This window comes from Dermacentor silvarum, chromosome 6, assembly GCF_013339745.2.
Source record: "Dermacentor silvarum isolate Dsil-2018 chromosome 6, BIME_Dsil_1.4, whole genome shotgun sequence".
Taxonomy (NCBI): domain Eukaryota; kingdom Metazoa; phylum Arthropoda; class Arachnida; order Ixodida; family Ixodidae; genus Dermacentor; species Dermacentor silvarum.
Window position 1 is genome coordinate 34,501,318 of NC_051159.1, and position 14,792 is coordinate 34,516,109.

The window sequence follows — 14,792 nt, forward strand, 5'->3', positions numbered from 1 at the left end:
GTAACCATCGTCTTTTTGTCGACGCGAGCGTCCAACAAACGCTTGTCTGCGATTCACAACGGCCGAGCTGCTATCGACGTGCTTCGGACGTGCATTACGTACCGCTAACAGTGATGTAATGGCATCCCTGACCTTGAAACATTTTCCTAAGCGTTGATAAGCATTCATTAACGGCGACTCCACAGCGCTTCGCCGCAGATCAAGATTACAAAGCCAGTTTGTCATCAACGCAAAGAATCACCAGCTCAAGTCGAACAGCTGACTGGGCTTCATTAATTTTACTGTAATGAGAGAGATGCAACTTTATTTTAAGAGCAGACGATGATGGTAGTCCCCAGATGGGCGGCATTTTCAGTCCAGGACGCCGCGGTCCCTCGGTGTCTGTCTTTTTTTTTTTTCACGAATCACGTTTTATTCTGTGCAGAAATTTTTATTTCCCAGACCATTCATGAAGCATAAATACATAGTAGTCGACAATGCAGTCAATACACTTGCACCGAGTTATGGTCTCCTCTCTGGCAGCACAGAGCACATTCTTTCTGGAATGAAGAGTTGGCCCCACATTTCATAAACCGACGACTCCCCATGAGCCAGCTTTGGAGATGCTGTACCGCAGAGTTCAGCCGTTCATCACCATTCTCACAAAGTCTGCAACAAAAAAATACAAGTTTTCACACTAGCATCATATACTGGGTTCAGATCACAACATACATGTTTAAATCTTGCAGTAGCCCTTAACACTGGGCTCCACATCTAAACTCTGAAATATCGACTGTAACATGTACAAATGACGAGCAGACATGACCACCAAACCTGCACCAATTTTTAGTTTTTTTTTTTTCCTTCAGCAACAGCAAGTGTGCTCCATTCTTATGGCTTGTGCACTGCCAGATGTGTCGGCTCAAGATATATGTGCAAGTAAATGTGTTGTTTTCTTTTTTCCTTCTCTCTAAGAAACTCAATAATACATGAGAGAAGCTCTCGAACAGTTTCACCTGCAAGATGACTACACAGATAAATCTGGCTGGTAACCTGCACGAACATTTTTTCTGGGCCAAGGCGGGTGCACTCCAATACTGCTGCCACTTGAGCCTATAGGAACCAGTCACCAAACAAGACAATTGTGCTGGATAATCTACCAGGGAAAGCAGGAAACTGTACGCCACGCTGGAAGCTGCCAAAAGCAGTTCCAGACGCTCCCTCGATGATGGAGGGCAAAGGGAATTCGTGACGTGAGTGTCCACCTAGCGGACATGTCCCTTTCATCTGCTGACTGGTTGGGCTAAGGTACGCAACAGAAGGAGGCAGGCGCCCCCAGCCAATCAGCAGCAGACGAAATGGACATGTCCACTAGGTGGACACATTGAATAAAAGTCGGGCAGCCCTACATGTTTGACATGTTACAGCATGTAAAACAATCTCCCTCCGAATTTCAGTGATTTACTCTTAGTAATTATCAGGTAAGCCTGCCCACTTATGTTTGCTACATACTAATTCTGCTCATTTTGAGTTATTCAATAATTATTGAATATTCATATGTTATACAGTTTACTTTACCAACATTTGTTGCTCTATTGTTTTTGAAAGTGAAGCTTGCTTTGCCTCTCCCTCACTTTATGGGTGATCGCTGCTGCCCACTGTCCTGTAGAGAAGACAACCAAAAGGGCCACTGTGTATGTGCAACTAGGTATGCGCCAATCCTTGGCCAACATACCTCCCAAGTGGGATATGTGCTGCCACTATCACACAAAGGGTAGAGAAGCCATAAATGTATTTAGATATGTGCCGTACTTCTCTGTGCCCATACACCTCTCATCAACATTCTTCCCTACACAGGTACCACACATCGCCTTCATATTCGTGGCACAGGCAGCTAACAGCACAGGCTGTGCTCATGTCACCCATTACTGCTGCTATCGCAAGCTTCACATCATTCAGATCCCAACATTGAGCTGGATTTGCACGTTCTTTAAAATAATGATGATCTCTCTGTACCTACACCCGTACCCACCCCTCCATGTAACGCCTGCAGGCGTTTTAGTATATTATAGCCCAACATTTCTGCATGAAGAAAATCACGAATTGAACTTTTAAAAGCACATGCATCACAGGCCAGAACATCCAAAACCAGTGTCACACTATTTGTAAGCTCCTTAAGAAAAACTTAAGTGGGCTTCTAGTGCCAAAAGAATGGCTTTTCATCCACACATATTTCTTCAAATTGTAAGGTGAACTGTCTCGCATCTTAAGCTACTGATACTTCAGAGATATGACATTACAATTGTTACTGGAGCCCACCTGCCATGGATAGATGCACAATTTATATTCACAATTTGAATCTCACATTTTTTGAAATATCCCCATTCAATATAAACTTTTCACTATTCCAACACCTCTCTTAGAGTGCAGGCAAGCTTGCATGTTCAATGGTCAAATTCACTTTAATGTATTTATTTGCTTAAACTAAATCCTGTCGTGTAAGTTCCAGTTAAGCCACATTTCTACAGTCATCACAGTAAATGCACAATACTGTGCTGTACTTCAGGTTATAATTTGTGTAAGTTAAAAGATCTGGTGTTTCCATATAATAGTACAAGGAGTACTTAATTGAAACAGGGCTGTGTAGTATGTACAACTTGAATGTAAGGTTTTAAAAATATCCTTAAAGTAATACTGACATGAAAATTGTGCACCACCGGCTGTTTTCTTTCTGAGCTCCCAAGGCCATGATTACACTAAAAAAACCTCAATTCCTCAAGCGCTCAACAAATAATCAATTACATCACCTTTTATACGACCCATTTAAGACCTGTGCCAAGTGCAAGACAGCTTTGAACATGAAAAAGTGACTGGTGACAACGAAAGCATAGGTGGCAGACACATCGTATCACAACTCAACCACCACGCCAGTCAGCCCGGCGTGGTGGTTGAAGGCACTACAAGGCCAATGTCGCTGAAAGCTGCGAAAAGGCATTTTCTCTTGTAAATGCAGGGGAACCTGCTCCACCCTATTGTTTTGCCGAGCACTGAATGGACTCAGTTTTCAGCAGCACAGACATGGTGTGCAGTGGTGGCGGCTCCTACGAGATCACTACATCAGGTTTACGTAACATGATAAGTCTCCTTTTTCACATAAGCGACACTGCACTTGGTGTACATTTTCAGCTGGTCAATTTAAAAGGTAGCAGAAATATTCGTTGAGTTCTCGAGGAACTGAGGCTATAGCATAATTACAACTGGCGCAACAGCTATCTGTTAATGAAATAAAAACGACACAAGTTTTCTGTCAGTACAAGCTGACAGGACCCCCCCCACGACAAGTCCACATATTCTACCTTCGTAGTGGACATTTCCTTGCGAGTCCTCTTGGCCAGCAAGAAGCTGCTCCACTTCGTCATCGGTCAGCTTTTCACCTGGGTACAAAAAAAAAAAGAGGATGTGCATTTAAATGTAGATTGCCCTTCTACGCAGATCAATGCAATCATCCCTTGCTTCCTGGATGCAAACTACGCTTGCATGAAGCACCTTGCATGAAAGCGTGTAAGTTTGAGCAAGTTCTTTCAAGTTTACTATGGCGGCAGCGCGGCGACAGAGAAAAAGAAACACGCAGGACAAGCGCTGAACTAGCAACTGACAGTTTACTGCAAACTGTACGGAATAAATACAAAAAGCCTGTCTGTGTGGTCACCCTCATACTACTACTAGCTTAGGCCAAATCTTTCTAGAAGACTGATTTAGCAGTCAAGTAATAGATGGAACCGAAATGCGAAATTTATGGTTTTTCTTTATGTGGAGCACCTAGATGACTTCACATGCTTTTTGATCCAGCGCAAGGCACGCGCTAACCTTTCATGGAGAACGAATGCAAAAAGGCAGCGCACATGCTCAAACTGGAGGGAAACAAAATGCGTGCGGTTGAACCGATGTGGCACACTGTCCCATCATTTTCTGGCATTTGCCTGAACCATCTTTTACTATCTCCCCTTCACTAGATGCTGTGACCGCAAAAAGAAAGATCGTGCAAAGCCACTGTCTTCCATCACGACGACCGACGTGCAAGCTCCTCACAAAAACATCCGATCAAGCAAAACACCTGAAAATGCTTCACTTAAGAACGATGTAGAGAAAGTGCACTTCTCTGGTTAAATGGATTTGCATTCAATTTCCAAGCTATGTACACTTCTTCAATGAGTATAGAACCTATAGACCAAAGGTCCATTTGATTCACTATGCACTAGTTCATTGTGGTTCGGGCAGTTCCGTGCTTGCACAGAACCAGCCCAGCTCTTCTTGCACAAGCATTGCACTGTACCTCTCTCACAAGTGCAGGAACTGCTGTGTATATAGCTCTGCACCAACGAAACAAATGGTGACATGCGGACGACGCCATGTTGCACCAGTGCAATGAATAGCAAGGTGCAGCACCTCCTTCACTAGTGAATCGAACAGACAGCAGAATTTTCAGTGCTTGCAAGTAGCAGCCCTCTTTTGCCGAGGACAGCGGGAAGTGGCTGAACAAATGGCTTAGACAGCACTCGGCCTTTTCCTCTCACGTAATTACACAACTGCTGCCAGCGTTCGCTTGTCGTGGCTTAGTCATCAGCTGCCCAGTCACCAAACCTGCAGTCCCTGTGTGGGCCACGCCAATCGATGGTGACTGGGGTCGACATGAAGTGCTCTATCTGTAAACACGGATGCAAGAGAAAAAAAAGAATTCTGGTCTATAAAGGCAAAGTTACCCGACTTCGAAACTAAGTCACACATGTAAACCTCTCTTGCAAAACACTTGCTGACACAGTCACTGAGGAATTCTAAATAAAGAAACAGAGATCGCAAGAAATATGGACCAGCTAGATGGACTAAACTTAAACAAACATTGCACTTATGCTTGACAAACATGCCTTCTGACCATAAGCTTTCAGTCAGAATGGAATGACTTCTTTGAGCTTAAACCACTTGACCACATTTCCACTACGCAAATAGGGAGTGCATTTTGACAAGCCAAACAACATACAATGTGTGTCAACCAGTACAACATGAAAAAAATGTAAAGCTAAACATGTATTGATGTTGCTTCGTAAAATCTGAGCAACAACCTGGGCAAAAATCACAGGTGCACTAAAATCGTTAACTCTATGTTGCAACACTGTTCACATGATGCTGTTAGCCATCCCAAAATATTTATTTTCAACTCTTCATGCACCGACTCCTAAGTAACAGATACAAGCTTGGAAGCTGCAATTTTAAGGCAGACAGATGCTTTTTATGTGCGTTTTTGGAGATTAGTACAGTTTAATTCCATTACTTCTATCATGACCGGACCTACGAAATTTATCGAATTATCCAGCGGTTGGAATTAAACAAGATGCAGAGAAAATGCCAATACACACCGCTGACTCATCTGGCAGTACTTGCTCGATTCTTACACACCGCAGAATCAAACGCGCACACACTTTTTATGCGTTCAAATTAGAAAACTAATGTAGAAATTACATTAAAGCTCCTAAAAAAAGTAGAAATCTAACGCACACCTGATATTTTAGCAAGAAAAATGGGCAAGAGTCTAATATATGTTGCACAATGGTGGCCCGTTTCCTAAAGTCAGCTTCGTCGCAAGAAACCGGTGTTTTGCAGTAAAGCATGCAAACGTCGGAAAGACTGTTTTGGTTTCGTATCTGATTGCACGGCGCTGGCGAATTTTGGCCCAATTTACTGCAGGCAGGCACAAGTACCCGCCAAGAAATACTATTACACTGCAGTACCTGTCACATTTGTGGATACTGGGTGCATAGTGAGCAAGAAATGCAGCAGAGTTCTGCTGCAGAACTGTTCTGTTTTCATGCAAAGACACTTTTTCACTAGCATCTTGCTTATCACTGTGACTACCCCGCATTAACGCAAAATATGGCAGCATGATACATTGGTCAATTTCCAAATGGACAAATTTGACGTTGAAACTACCGCACCAAAACAGTCATTTGGATGACAAAAAATTTGGCAGAGACATTTAAGACTGCTTACGAGTGTGAATACGAAAGCATTATAGTCTTTTTGGTGATACACTTTTTTTCTGCTCGTTCCGTGTCTGTGAAAGGCTTCGCCTGCATTTTACCTGCGCGTCGATAAGGCCAAATGAAAACGAGCTCAATTGGACATTATTGCTTTTTATTTTACACACTCATGACGTGGCGCCACCTGCTACCCATTGGCTGCGCCACCACGGGCCCATTGACGCAAGCACTAGCCACACGTTTAGTCAGCCAGATGGCTGCAATGTGACGTGCGTAATGAAGCGTGCACTAGGCACTTATTTAGTCAATCAGAACAGTGGAGCCGCCTTGGCGTCGGGGAAGCGTGCTCGTCTCGCACCCTAGAGGCCCGGGTTCGATTCCGGAACACCCCCAGAATGAAATATACCTAATATTCTTTCCAAAGGCATTAGTTTACTTTGCTCACATGAACCTCTCTGAGAAATTTTGCGTCAACTCGAGTATTCTTTTACGTGTTTTTACTCTTTGTCGTCGGCCATTATTGGTACCATCATTCGGTCACGCCGCAGACTACAACGGCGGATTTTCGTGTTATGGGGCATATAATACTTTCGCATTAAAATCCTTGGTGCCTGGTTCACATGCCTATGGAACTTTCTTCAAGAGACGCACATTTCTTCACTGTTTTCCTTACTTTTCTTTAAATTCTGTATATTGCAGGTTGATGAAGGGGTATTTTAAGAGGAAGCTTTAGCTCGGGCACTCCTATCTAAATACATGGGAAAGGAGAAATTGTTTTTCTCGGCAACCACTTAACTAAATTTGACGAGGCTTCCTGCATTTAAAAGGAAAAGTTAGAATTCAGTGACTGTTGGTAGTGTATTTTTCTTTTAGGCCTTCAATTTTTCTTATAAAAATTGCTGTAAATCACTAGCTGTCAGCAAACGAAACTATCAAGTTTACAACTCTAACTCAGCAATGAAAAAGGATAGAGCAATTCTGTAAATTGCATCTAAAAGTAAATCTAAAGTGGACAAATTTGATGTATTATACATGACTCTCAAGTACACCACTAATATGAGAGTAGCACTTTTGCAAAACCTTCGTGAGCATTGTAACAAATTCATGCAAGATATAAATTAATATATACAATTTGTCCGCCTTGGATGTTGTGACGGGTGCAATTTACAGAACTGCGATATCTGTTCTTGGTGCAGAGTTGTGGATTCGTAAACTTCGCGCTTCTATTTTTCTCAAATTTATGAATTTTCGGCAATTTTTATGAATGCATTCAGGCCATAAATCAAAATTCCACTTCCAACAGTCACTAGAATTTAACTTTTTCTTTCAAATGCCACAAATTTCATTTATTATCGACTCAAGGGTTATCTAAGAAAAGCATTTCTGTGTTTTACATGTATCTGAATAGGTGGCGGCGGAGCTGGGGCCGATTTGAAGCGAGGTGTTTTAAGATATCTACATTCTAATGAAAAGTAGGACAACTCTCTTATTTATAATAATGAGGAGGTTATGTTCTTTAAAGGGGCCCTGAATCACTTTTGATCGAAGTGGAGAAATGCATTTGAAGTGAAAATAATCTATTTTAGAAATACTTTGCCGCAAAAAGTACTTCAAAGCATTCAGCAGAAGCGGAGTTATTCGCAATAAAACACGGCCTCCGCTGTGCTCCCGTTCCTTCTTTAATGCCTTTCACTGCGAAAGCTACGGCGGAATGAATCGTGCCCACAACACTCCGCCCACTAAATGTCACCGTGGCGGCGCACAATACAAATTTCATTTTGGATCTTAATGTAGACGCCAGGACTTCAGATTTTGGTGCCTACGGCGTGCCAAACATAAGCCAAACGCGGTTGTCCTCAGCGAGCCACAGTGAGCTTAGCCAGTGGACTTGTGGCGTGCCGCCCGCAGCGGCCACGGTATCTACACTATGTAGCCGACCGGAGCTACCAATAGCAATAGCAGCCGCACATGAGAATCTGCTTTATTATGGAATAAAGCATCCAGAAAAGAGTGAAGAGCATGGCTTCTCTTGAAAAAAGAGCGTTTGAGAGAAAGGTGACTTCGCGCTCCGCTAGCGAGCTCCACATACTGCGTATGACAGCCAAACTTGGCTGAAATGTTCACTGCAGCGGATGCTACCTGCGGACTATGTTATTTCACCAAGCCCGAGGCGTGGTTCAGGGCCCCTTTAGGTGTTCTCCAGACATATGCAAGAGTGTCTAACAATAATGTAATACGTTCCATTCAGATTGGTCAGGTTTATCATACCAAAGCAATGCAGCGGGTTATGGTGGATGCCATAGTAAAGGGCTATGGATTAATTTTGACCATCTACGGTTCCTTAATGTGCATTCAAAGCACAGCGCAGTATGTTAGAAATGGGCGTGTTAAGGCGCTCTAGCCAGCACAGTGCGCTCTTTTACACTTAACAGCTAAAAAAGCGACTTCCAGTGCGTGATCACTGAGCACACACTACGCGCTCCACGCTGGAAACGGTGCGCACGAGCGCGCGCCTGCTACGGCTTCCGGAAAAATGATGTGTTTCCGACTCTTTCCACTTCTGCAAGTCCGTTCTCCTTGCCCACTCGTTCCTGCCACCGCTGTGCAGCCGGGCGTCTGCTCTTAGGTGCGATCGGCAACTTTGTGTGTTGGCGCGGTATGAGCTTGTCAAGAACCGAGAATGACGGCCCGATCATTACTTGCCAGAGGCACAGGTACGTAACCGAATAGTCGCAGTTTGGCGCCTTCTCGTCAATACGTTCAGGTCCTCATGTTATCATAGAAGATGTTGGGGCAGTGCTGTGGCAGTGTCCATGTATCTGGGCATGACGTTGATCACATAATCCTGGATGCCTCAGATCATAAGGCTTTCGGTCCTCTTGCGATCGGCAATGAGTCACCAGTAGGCATACCACGGAGCAGAAATAAATCCTCTGATAGGGCAGCTCTGAGAACAGCATGAACAGCTTGCATCACATACGTAAGTCACTGCTGCTGTCTCCGTCGCCGCGCGTCAAGTTCTTCTAGCTCTTCATCGTCTATCAAGAACTGCAGGAGGTTGCTTATCGACGGACGCCATCTTCGAAAAGCGCGCCCAATGCAATAGCGGATGCGGAAGCAACATAACTATAGTGTACTAGATTAGGGCACCTTTGAGAACAGCACGAACAGCTTGCATCGCATACGTAATCTAGTACACTATAACATAACATGCGCCAGACGGCGTGTTCGTGCGCCCAAATGCAGTCGGCGAAAATCGCCATTAAGCTAAGCTCCGAAGGCGTCGCAGTCGAGCTCACTCGAGCGTGCTCCTTTGGAGTTCGGAGTGCGCTAACTTAACGCACCCAATGCCCTCAGACATAGGAAGTGCTTCTTAAACGTAATTCTTCTGAATAGTGATTCTAATTCTGAAGCCTTATCTCGGCATTCACAATTGTACCATCAGCAAAAACTGAAGTGTGAACAAGAAAGAAGTAATCAGAACACCTCTTATGCGTAGTTACATTGCAGTGCAATCTCTCCATGGCTAGCTTCCAAGCACTGCATAGCCCCATATGTGCATTTTGTAGCTTGGATATGGTTCACATTACAAGCACAGGTGAACATGAACACACAACAAACGCTAATCGCTTTCGACTTGTCTGCATCTCAATTCATGCAGAAGGTGTATGTAGTGCCAGAAGGGAGTGAGTTGCATTTGCCTTATGTTTCACCACAGCACGTTATGGGCAAAGCAGGGGCCGTATTCTGTAACGCTTCGGTTTTCAAAGAATTCGGTTTGCATGCAGTGATTGTTCGCCGCCTGGGTGATGCCATCGCCTCAGGGCGCGAACGCATTTTTTGATGACGTCACACACATGTCAATCACGCGGAAACCAACTTTGTCGTCTGCTACAAAGCGAAGCCGCGCACACTGCTTCGGTCTGATCCGAAGCGCGGTCTGCCGTGTGCAGAGCCTGTGCGTGCCGTGTGCACAGGCTAGATCACGGCACTCAGAGCAAAATGACAGCATGTGCGGTGCCTGTGGCGCCTGTTATCGTGCTTTTAGCGAGCCTCCGTGATAGACAGCGACGACCTCGACGTCGACAAGACGCCTTTGAGACGACAGACGAGGAATTCAGGCGACAATTCAGATTCTCAAAAGAGACAGCGCTCTGACTGTGCGAGGAACTTGAATGTGTATTAGGGCCGCAACGCGAAGTTAGCGTACGACGTCCCACCTAGAGGCATAAATGGGTCAACCTAAATAAACAAAATTCGTTAAGTCACTCACCACCAGTACAACACACACGTTTCATAATGAAAAATATAAACCTCATCAATACCATGAACAAATTATTTTTATTTACCAAGAAGCACTCGTAAATTGCTATAATTTTTACTCGGTTGGTGAGGTTCACTGCCACAAAAAAAAAAAAAAAAAAAAAAACCTTCGCGCCGATTGGCCTCTGTCCTTCCACTTGGTTTCATTAAGTCAACGGACTGCCCCAATGTGACGCCACCGCCAAACCGAATTTTTCGAAAACCGAAGCGTTACAGAATACGGCCCCGGGTTTTATATGTGACATTTCCAAGTTCCAAACCTCACCCAAGGTGGTCAACAGGTGCCTCAGCTCAGCTGAGCTGATGTAGCCATTTCCATCTTTGTCAAAATGGCGCAGGCCTTCAATGAAGTCCTCGGCCGTGTCTGTGCTACGGTTCTTGCTGATCGTTTGCAGGATTGGCAGGAACACGTCGAAACTGATCCGTTCATCTGCAACACAAGATAAAAACAACATAAACATATAAAGACGAAGTACCAGCAGTCAAATGAACACAATGCCAGTTCATGCAATACTAAGGGAAAACATCTCACTGTTAAAAGTCGCACAATGTTGGCTACTCAAAGCCCCCATCACATGATGCAATACTATCCCTTTCCAAGAAACATTCAGTCAGTGAAGTGTGCAGCATCAAACATGGGTTGAAATTTTTTTTTCTTGCCAACAATGGTGTTCCAACAACAGCAGCTCAGTTTACTAGATTCCCTTTTCTTATGGCCTTGTCTATATCAGCCAAACTGGCCGTTGCCTTAATATTACATTAGGATAACACAATAGCTCCCTGAAGGGATTTGCATATCCCCACCTATCAGTTCGCTGCTGTGATTGTGTCTGCGAGCCGGTTTTTGAAGGCACCATGGTATTGTCCAAACATTGGGATAAGATGTGGGAAGTCGTGGAGGCCTTCTACATAAGAAGAAAATGAATGAATTCTGGGGTTTTACGTGCCAAAACCACGATTTGATTATCAGGCACAGCGTAGTGGGGGACTCCAGGTAAATTCTGACCACCAAGGGATCGTTAACGTGCCCCCAATGCTACATAAGAAAGAAGGGTTCCACCTGTGTCAGCCAGCCATCCCTATCGTTGCTTGAGTGCAAAGTATCTGATAGATTTGGGTTGATGGTATGCACATGCTTAGTTTACACTAATCATTGCTGTACCTAGTTTAAACCTGCCATTGTCAAACATGTAATGTGCTCAGCATATATTTACATATATAATTTTTTTTTTCGCAATAAACTTTCAGTTGCTAGTTCAGTGCCATGTTTGTAATTTGACTTCCTTCATATTCATCACTTGCATTGCCTAAAATCATGAATCTTAACCAACTTTCAGAATTCGCTGCTCTTCTAAACGCAATATTAGCACTAAGGAACGGCTACACAAGACGCAGGCGAGACAATGTGGCACAGATGTGCCATGTTGTTTTGCCTTTGTCACATGTCCCTGTCCCCTAGCGCTGGTTGATATCACATCATGTCCAAATCAACAAACCCAAAAGACTGTTGGTTAGACATCAACAATTGGCCCCAGCAGATTAGTCAGCAGCAATTGCAATTAACTAGGTGATCTCCCTCCAAAGGGTCGACCCCCCCCCCCCCCTGATCCCAACGCTGCTTAACTTCAGTGATCTGATGAGAACCACTGCATTCAACATGACACCCAACAGTTAGTTGACTGCTTGCCTTTAATGGGCCGCAGAGGAACTAAGCAAAAGCTGGTTTTATGACACCTTCATACCAAAATACTCAGCTTTAAATGTTTACAAGCAATCCAATGCTAATAGGGTATGTTGCACTGAACATACTACAGTGGAAATCATAGCAAATAGAAACAAGGTCAGAACAGAAAGAGGCATCGACGGGGCCCTTTGAACATGTATGTGTTGTTGGCATAGAGTGACAAACTACCTTGAGCTACTCGCAGATAATTCCCTGTATGACAGATTTTCCTTATCCAACAGCCATGCCAAAACCTTAAAACATGTTATGCCTGCACCTGCAAGGATCACATTTTAGGCACCTGTTGGGTTACTTACAAACAGTGGCAAATAAGAAAAATTCATTTGCATGACATAAACGAGGGTGCTAGGGTGCATTCAAATGAACAGTCAGGTGTGGATCAACACTAGTCATATTTGTTACTTGAGCTTGAGTTACACTGATGTGAAGGATACAGCAGCTTCCCACTAGTTGTGGCTAATACCTTGCCAGTGATCTTGCTTGCTCTTGATGGATGGAGCCCACCAAGAGTGTAAGTTGCTAACCTCTATGGGTAGCACTTGTCCCATGTATGTTTTTTTCCTTTTGCACTTCAATATATAGGGTACAGTGAACTTTCATGAGGACACCTCAGAGTACACGGACCACCATATGACAATCTGCTGCGTGTGATGAACACATGCCCAACAATGGACTTCGCAGGTTTTGGGAGACGCAATACATCACCTGAAAGCTAGATATTAATACTGTATTTTCTTCTGCCACACACACATCTCTGCCTAGTTTGCTTCCTTTAGTGCAATGACATAATGGAACCAATCTACTACCCTGCCAAAGTTTATTAGCCTAGCCTGGTACCTCTCCTTTGAACGCACCTTTATGCACGCTTTTAAGACAGCTCCTTTTTCAATGCACCTTTTTGTCTCACTAAGGATAGTTAACAACAGATGACTCAGAAATGGCACCACTCTTTTTTTTATTAGGAAATACACACAAGTATCACAATTCATACACAAAAATGTCCCTGTGCCACAAATCTCTATCCTGATCTACCTCAAAAGGAGACAATTAGAAAATGGTATGGCATTTAACACCGCAGCCACCACGTGATTCCTGTACTTCGCGGAGCACTACAACTTACCAGGTCTGAGCTGGTGGCAGCATTTCTTCACGTCAGCCTCAGTGGGATTCTGGCCAAGGGCGCGAAGAACATCGCCGAGCTGGGAGATGTTGATCTTGCCATCCCCTCTGTTGTCAAACAGGGAGAAGGCCTCCTGGTAGTCTTCATGCGGCAACGAAAAAAAGACGCCACCAAAAAGTGCTCAAACAGGGCAACTGCGGCCGCATCGCAACCAGGTTTACGTGCTGCCTACAATTCGGAGACTAAAGTACCCGCGTTAACATGCATAAAACGCTGTTTTACGGAGGAAACAGCACAAAATAAAGATCCCGAAACGCTGTTCATCGAATCCTGCGCAAGTATCCGCAGCTCGACATCCGCCCTGCCTGCTACAGCCGCGGAACGGCGATATAAATATCTGAAGTTTATCAATGAAGAAGTGCAAGTCCCCCGCGACGTTAGTAAGATAAGGGCACATCTCACACTTTGAAAATAGTGCCAAATGACATTACCGATTTCAGTGAAGCAGAAGTACTTGCGAAACGAGCGCATCGCAAGTGAAAGCCCGAGGCTACAATGTCTTTCGATCGTTGTAGCATACGACTAGCTCGACTGTTACATTGCAAAACATTGCCGCACTTCCTAATATGGCCTAAACTACAACACAAAGCCGCAGACCACGGGATGGATAACACCGCAGCTAGCAAGCAGCAGGATGACAAACTGGGTGTGTCAACGGATCGGCATTCCCGTTTCACAAGCGTCGCGCTCACTACAGATTTGTGAGCTGGTTCACTTACCACTAATTTGATCGTCCGTGTACCCGGCCTGTAAAGCATGAGAAGTTACATTAACGCAGAAGAGTTAGCTGACGAGTTCACGACACAAAAAACCGAACGAAAACTCTTACCATGATGAACAGACAGCCGACCAGCTAAAATGGCGTTCCCACAGGTCCCTCACCGCGTGCGGTAGTGATGTCATTTCCCGCCCGGAAGTTCTTGTCTGCTAGCGGCATTGTTTGCCACACAAGTACATTGCTGTATCCTCTCTTTCGCTTTCGTTTATCTTACGCCCTTCTGACCCAGAGGCATGTATACTTAAACATTTAGCTGCGCAGTTCGAATTTTGCTAAGTGGTTGTGGTCGAACGAGGAATGTCGCTGGAGCCAACGTTTTGACAAGCCCAGCAACTGCTGCCCCGACTTGTCTTCATCACTTCTCTTGTCCTCGTTGACGAAAATAAGTTCTATTGTTTTTGTCGAAACGGTTCCAATGACGTGCCCATTGTTTAACCACTGTTAATCACTTTAAGCCTCCATCATCCTGTGAGCTTATCTTGTTTGAAATTCACACATTAACTCACTTTTCTGTGCAACAACTCGTATGAAGCCATTTGACAACCGCTTTATTCTCTCTTTAACAGTATTTATTGTACCACGTAATGGCATTAACACAACACCAGGCTAGTATATATTTAGACAATGAAAAGTTTATTCTGATACATTGATATAGTTTATTCTACTTTAGACTAAATGCTGATAAAGTTTCTTCTGCTAAGCCCCTTAACTACCTATTCACACATTAAACATAAGTTCTTATACAACACACAATGA

At 44.2% G+C, this 14,792-nt stretch overlaps 1 protein-coding gene across 2 annotated transcripts; it reads right to left on the reverse strand.

Annotated features, from left to right (window-relative positions):
- Positions 1 to 409: 409 nt before the first annotated feature.
- LOC119455411 (myosin-2 essential light chain-like) lies at positions 410 to 14,203 on the reverse strand. Of its 2 annotated transcripts, XM_037716818.2 has the most exons (6): positions 14,088 to 14,203; positions 13,978 to 14,005; positions 13,199 to 13,339; positions 10,600 to 10,764; positions 3,336 to 3,413; positions 410 to 648 (listed from the first exon to the last, which is right to left on the reverse strand). In XM_037716818.2, exons 1-6 carry the CDS (start codon positions 14,088 to 14,090, stop codon positions 620 to 622), a joined length of 444 nt encoding a protein of 147 aa, XP_037572746.1. In that variant the 5' UTR covers positions 14,091 to 14,203; the 3' UTR covers positions 410 to 619. The 2 variants fall into 2 exon arrangements, with proteins under 2 accessions (XP_037572746.1, XP_049524712.1); XM_049668755.1 differs by lacking the exons at positions 13,978 to 14,005; positions 14,088 to 14,203 and adding an exon at positions 13,690 to 13,828.
- Positions 14,204 to 14,792: the final 589 nt, after the last annotated feature.

Coding starts and splice junctions, on each gene's coding strand:
- LOC119455411 (XM_049668755.1), bottom strand. CDS start 13,729: ATGCGCTCGTTTCGCAAGTACTTCTGCTTCACTGAAATCG. Junction 10,765..13,198: donor CTGCCACCAGCTCAGACCTG/GTAAGTTGTAGT, acceptor CTTGTGTTGCAG/ATGAACGGATCAGTTTCGAC. Junction 3,414..10,599: donor GCACCTGTTGACCACCTTGG/GTGAGGTTTGGA, acceptor TTTTGTACCCAG/GTGAAAAGCTGACCGATGAC.